At 43.5% G+C, this 4885-nt stretch overlaps 1 protein-coding gene across 1 annotated transcript in view; it reads left to right on the top strand.

The window, feature by feature from the left end:
• The window catches only part of NALCN (sodium leak channel, non-selective), a 440927-nt gene that overhangs the window by 410952 nt on the left and 25090 nt on the right, over positions 1 to 4885 (top strand). Inside the window, exons 35-37 of the mRNA XM_045283767.1 lie at positions 556 to 688; positions 1353 to 1468; positions 2669 to 2826. Coding sequence (XP_045139702.1) covers positions 556 to 688; positions 1353 to 1468; positions 2669 to 2826 — 407 coding nt within the window. The remainder of the gene's footprint in view (positions 1 to 555; positions 689 to 1352; positions 1469 to 2668; positions 2827 to 4885) is intronic.

Raw genomic sequence — 4885 nt, 5'->3', positions numbered from 1 at the left:
CTGGTAGAAACCAGGGGAGCTTTCTCAGAGCCAATGGCCTTCCATTGGGCTATTGAATAGTAATACAACTTGAGATTCTGAGCCCTGAGCTCTCTTTAGCATCCCATAGCTGTCCTGTAGGAATGGAGACAGCCAGCATTGCCTTAAACATTTCCAGACAGAGTGGCTGCATATTCTCTACCTTCCTATACCTGAGCCCATTATTTATGTCAAAAACATTTGGTTTTTAAAATATCCTTTCCTGTGGAGTTTTTGAGTGTGTGTGATTTGTATCACAATGGCTTCCTCTCACTTGGAGAGAATTCCTTCATTTCGACAGTGGTCCCAAAGATGCTAGTGAATGTGGGAGTCCTCAGGACTCATGGCATGGAGTAAAGAGAGCGTTCCCTTTGGATTTTGCTACAGAGCATGCCCGTGGCTTTGGGAAGATTACTTTGATGTTCATTATAGTTTTGCACGGTTAGGAATGTGTTCATTAAGTATAGTCAGTTAACAGGGATTTGTATTCTTCTCCCCTTTCTCCCTGGGCTCTCTCTTCTCCCACCTGCCCCAAAGGTTCAGCCTCCTTTCTGCACTCCAGATGAATTTACGTACTGGGTAACGGACTGTGGAAACTATGCCGGGGCACTTATGTATTTCTGTTCGTTTTATGTCATCATTGCCTATATCATGCTAAATCTGCTTGTAGGTAAGTGATGTTCATTGAATCTTTTTTAATCTCTTTAAGCTCAGGTACTTAGATAATTATGTATAATTTTCAAGTAATTACCCTGGATTGCTTGGGGTGGGTGTTTCATAGCATTAATTATAAATTGTTGTCTCTTGATTCAGAAGCTGAAAAGACCTTTTAAAAGTATGTAAATGGCAGTTGATTGCAATTTCAAGAGTTGGACCATTTATTATGCTCCTTCATTTCAAAAGACCCCTCTCCTAGACTGACTGCAGCAAATATCAGGGAGGGCGACCTTGTATCCTCTGAGCATCACCTTTAGGTTTTAGAGAGAAACACACTGTGCATCTAGGTTTGGGGTCACACAGAACTCACAGTCTGACCTTTAAAAGCTGCCCTGGCTCTCAACTAAGCATTAAAGCCAAGCCAAGAGACATGAATAGCTATGTAAGTAGAATGCGCATTTGTGCACATGACCCTCATGTTTGGGAAAGGCAAAAACTGGGTAAATAGCTGTAAAAACATGCCAACTTGGAAACCATGCTGAGAGTATTTTTTAAATGTGGTTTACAATGTAGGTGTTAAAGTCAATCACTCAAAGTAAGGTATTTGGCTTTTTCTAAAAAATGACAAATTAAAGACATCTCTAACCTTGGACTTTTTCTATTTCTTTTATTTCTAGCTATAATTGTGGAGAATTTCTCCTTGTTTTATTCCACCGAGGAGGATCAGCTTTTAAGTTACAATGACCTTCGCCATTTTCAGATCATATGGAATATGGTGGATGATAAAAGAGAGGTAGGACAGTAGATTGTGTTTCCTGCCCAGCCCTCCCCGCAACCAACTTACTGCCCTGTCTCTCAGATCCTGATAGTTTTGTGATTGACCATTGGTATGTATTGAATTGTGAGTTGTATAAGTCTGTCTTTGTTACTTCAATGGAATATTCTAGGAGGAGGGAGGGAAACGGACACCACAAGGATTCCTGTCGGTGTCCACTGCAACAACGAACATCCCCTTACCCAAATTTTCAGAAGAACAAGGAAATGAAACCAAGGGAGTTCTGGAGAAATCAGGCTTGGGCTGTAGGGCAGGAACAAAAGTAACACTAGAGCTACCAAAGGACGGTCTATGATTACTTCAAACCGAAAGTAGCCATCCCGCTGAAAAGCACAGATGAGTTCAGTGGGATGTAGAAATAATCGTCAGGCTTACCCAGGGTTTGCTGGAAGGAGCCGAAGCAGCCAGTGCTGCTTCTCTTGTCCTTCTTTAACCCAGAAACCCCCAGACAGAGTTCTAAACATTGGGGATAAATCAAGGGCAAAATGAAAAGACCCCCAGACCCATAGGGCTCACATTCCAAAAGTGAATAGACAATAAACAACTTCACAAAATGATAAACACTTGGAAGGATCTGTGGTGGCCAGTGTTTGGGGTTGAGCTGTCCTGGAGAAGGGAGTTGTCTGAAGAGGTGATCTCTGAAACCTAGCCTCTGAAAGGAAGAGGGAAATGTGGCCATGGCAAGACCGGAGGGCTGACCTGCAAACATGGCTGTGTTGCTCATCTTCCCAAGTAGAAGGAAAGCCCATGTGACTGTTTGCGGGAAGCCCTGCACAGTGTGAAACAATCCAATGAGTGATTTTGATGAACCAAGGACAAGGGACATGGCTACCTTCCGTGGCTCCCACTGCTGCACTCGGAGGGTGCCTGAAAGCCCAGGAGAAGTACCAGGGGCCACTGCAGTGCATCGCTATCACGCGCATTCTCTTCCGACCACGTGCTGTATCTTCTAGCCACCACGAGACCTCCCACTTCGCTTCACATCCATGCTAACTATACTATCTTTTGAAAAATAACTTCTGTTGTGGCCTTTGGGGTTTTGTTCTCTCTCTCTCTTGTTTTGTTTGTTGGTTTGTTGGTACTATGAAAGCAGAGCCTCGAGTGAGTCATCCGGGTCTAACGATGATTCACCCATTCTTGTGCCCTGCTGCTGCCCAGGGGGTGATTCCAGCATTCCGTGTGAAGTTCCTGCTGAGGCTGCTGCGTGGGAGGCTGGAGGTAGACCTGGACAAAGACAAACTCTTGTTTAAGCACATGTGCTATGAAATGGAAAGACTCCACAATGGTGGGGATGTCACCTTCCATGATGTCCTAAGGTACGAGGGGGCTTTCACAACTCTGTGTCACAGAATTGGGCCAAGTCTAGAAATGAAAGCAGTGGTAATTAAAGGCCCTTTGAAACATTGGGAGAAATACAGGGCTTTCTAGTATAAAGAGTTACAGTCTTGGCGACTCACAAGGGAAGTTCGACCTTGTCCTATAGGGCCACTGTGAGTCAATGTTACCTTAGGGGCAGTGAGTTTGGTGCTTTGGTTTGGTGACAGTTAAGTAGGATGTTGATCAGCATCCACTAGGGTCATAAAGCAAGGTCATGCAATTCATGCATGAAGTGACTTTTCTCGCTGTCCTGTAATGATTCTGTCCAAGTGTATCACATGTGGAGTGAGATTCAGTAGCCTGCCATGCTTGGAAATGTTCCTTCCTGACTGCCAAGTCCTTGAAGGAAATTTAAAAGGAACATGGACCTACACCATCATTTTACTGATGAAAGAACTGGCCCAGCATTGTTCAGTGGCTTGTCCGCATTAAGGGACCAGAGATTGGAACTCTGCTTTTCTTCTCTCTTGAGAGCTGTCTTAAACACCGAGTTTGTGAATGAAATTCAAGTTGCTATAGACTTGGAAGGAGTACTTGTGATGGTTACATAATTTCATGTCAACTTGATAAATAAATATAGGGGTGAAGTCTAGCCCGTGAATCAGGTCACACACAGCCTGATGGTACCCCCTGGTGGGCATGGCCTTCTCATAAGAAGGATTCTGGAAACTTCCTCTTTCTCTCTGCCTTCACCTTCCTGTTGTGGAGCAGACAGAGACCTGTGTGAGCCCTGGAGATGTGTCCACTGCCATTGGAGCCACAAGACTTTGCACTTGGCAGCCAGTATTCTTCCTGCATTTGCATCAGTGCTTGGGGTTGCATGAGTCTGAAGAGAGACTGATGGACTAGTATCAGACGTATGGCTTTGATTTGGACCGGGCTGAGATGTTTACCTAATGTACAATTGCTTCTTGATACAAAGCTCTTTCTTACATTTACATGAGTGTCACTGGATTTGTTTCTCTAGCCCACCGGACCTAACGCAGAAACCATTACAACCATTACATCTTTCTTTCCATGAAGCATTCACTGGCATACAGCATTTCTTTCACTGATAAAGGTTGGAGTCAGACCTTACTTGTATTAAGAGTATTTGTGGTTTTGTCACCATGTTAGGCTGGGTTGTCTAGGGAAATAAAACTAGTGACACCCATTCATGTATAAGAAAAAATGTTATAGCAAGAAATAATATTATTTCAAGAAAGGCAGCCCAGCCCAGTCCAACTCAAGTTCTTGGGTCCAGTGTTAGCTTGGGCCCTCTTCGGCCTCAAGTAGCTGCAGGCCAATGACATGGAAATGCTCATTGGGCAACAGGGTGATCACAGGCCAGTAGGTACAGAGTTGCATGGATCCAAGGCTGGTGGTTTGGCAGTCCATACGGGGCCCCTCTTAAATTCAGAGTCCCAGCAGGCAAGAAGGTGAAGGGGCAAAGAGAAAAGGAGAAATTCCCAGTTTCTCCTGTAAAAAAGGCCACATTCCTAATGAGGTATCATCAGGTGGGACTCCATCCTGATACTTGTCTACAAGTGCAAGTTGACATAAAATCTAACTGCCGTGGTTTTCAGATTGCACTAGTCTTGTGAAGGGCACCTTGACATATCATTTATGTTCATGGGCACACATTGACATACCATTTACTTTCATTGGTGGTTCAGAGTTACAGTATTCATTTGACCTTCACTAGATCTTATTTAATATACTAGTAATGAAACTCAGGTCCTACTATATTACTTTCTTTTGAAAGCAAGTCATTTGACAAATAGATTTCAATATAATTGGTTTCCTTTGTAATAGAGTATATTTCGTCTTATGTGTCTAAAACATTGTTCTAAAAATGCTCCAGATATTGCACCGCCAACGGAGTCCACACAGAAAAAAGTTCAGGACCAGTGATAGCCATTGTAGTCCCACAAGTTCTTGGTGGGTATTTTGTCAGAAATTTCATGAGCCAAACGATGGTTTATATTGTGGCAAGACATTGAAAAAAGATCAGAACAG

The sequence above is a fragment of the Echinops telfairi genome, unplaced genomic scaffold (assembly GCF_000313985.2).
Source record: "Echinops telfairi isolate 266 unplaced genomic scaffold, ASM31398v2 ScPeMD7_7467;HRSCAF=8505_0, whole genome shotgun sequence".
In the NCBI taxonomy this organism is placed as follows: domain Eukaryota; kingdom Metazoa; phylum Chordata; class Mammalia; order Afrosoricida; family Tenrecidae; genus Echinops; species Echinops telfairi.
This window is presented reverse-complemented; position numbering and strand designations above follow the sequence as displayed.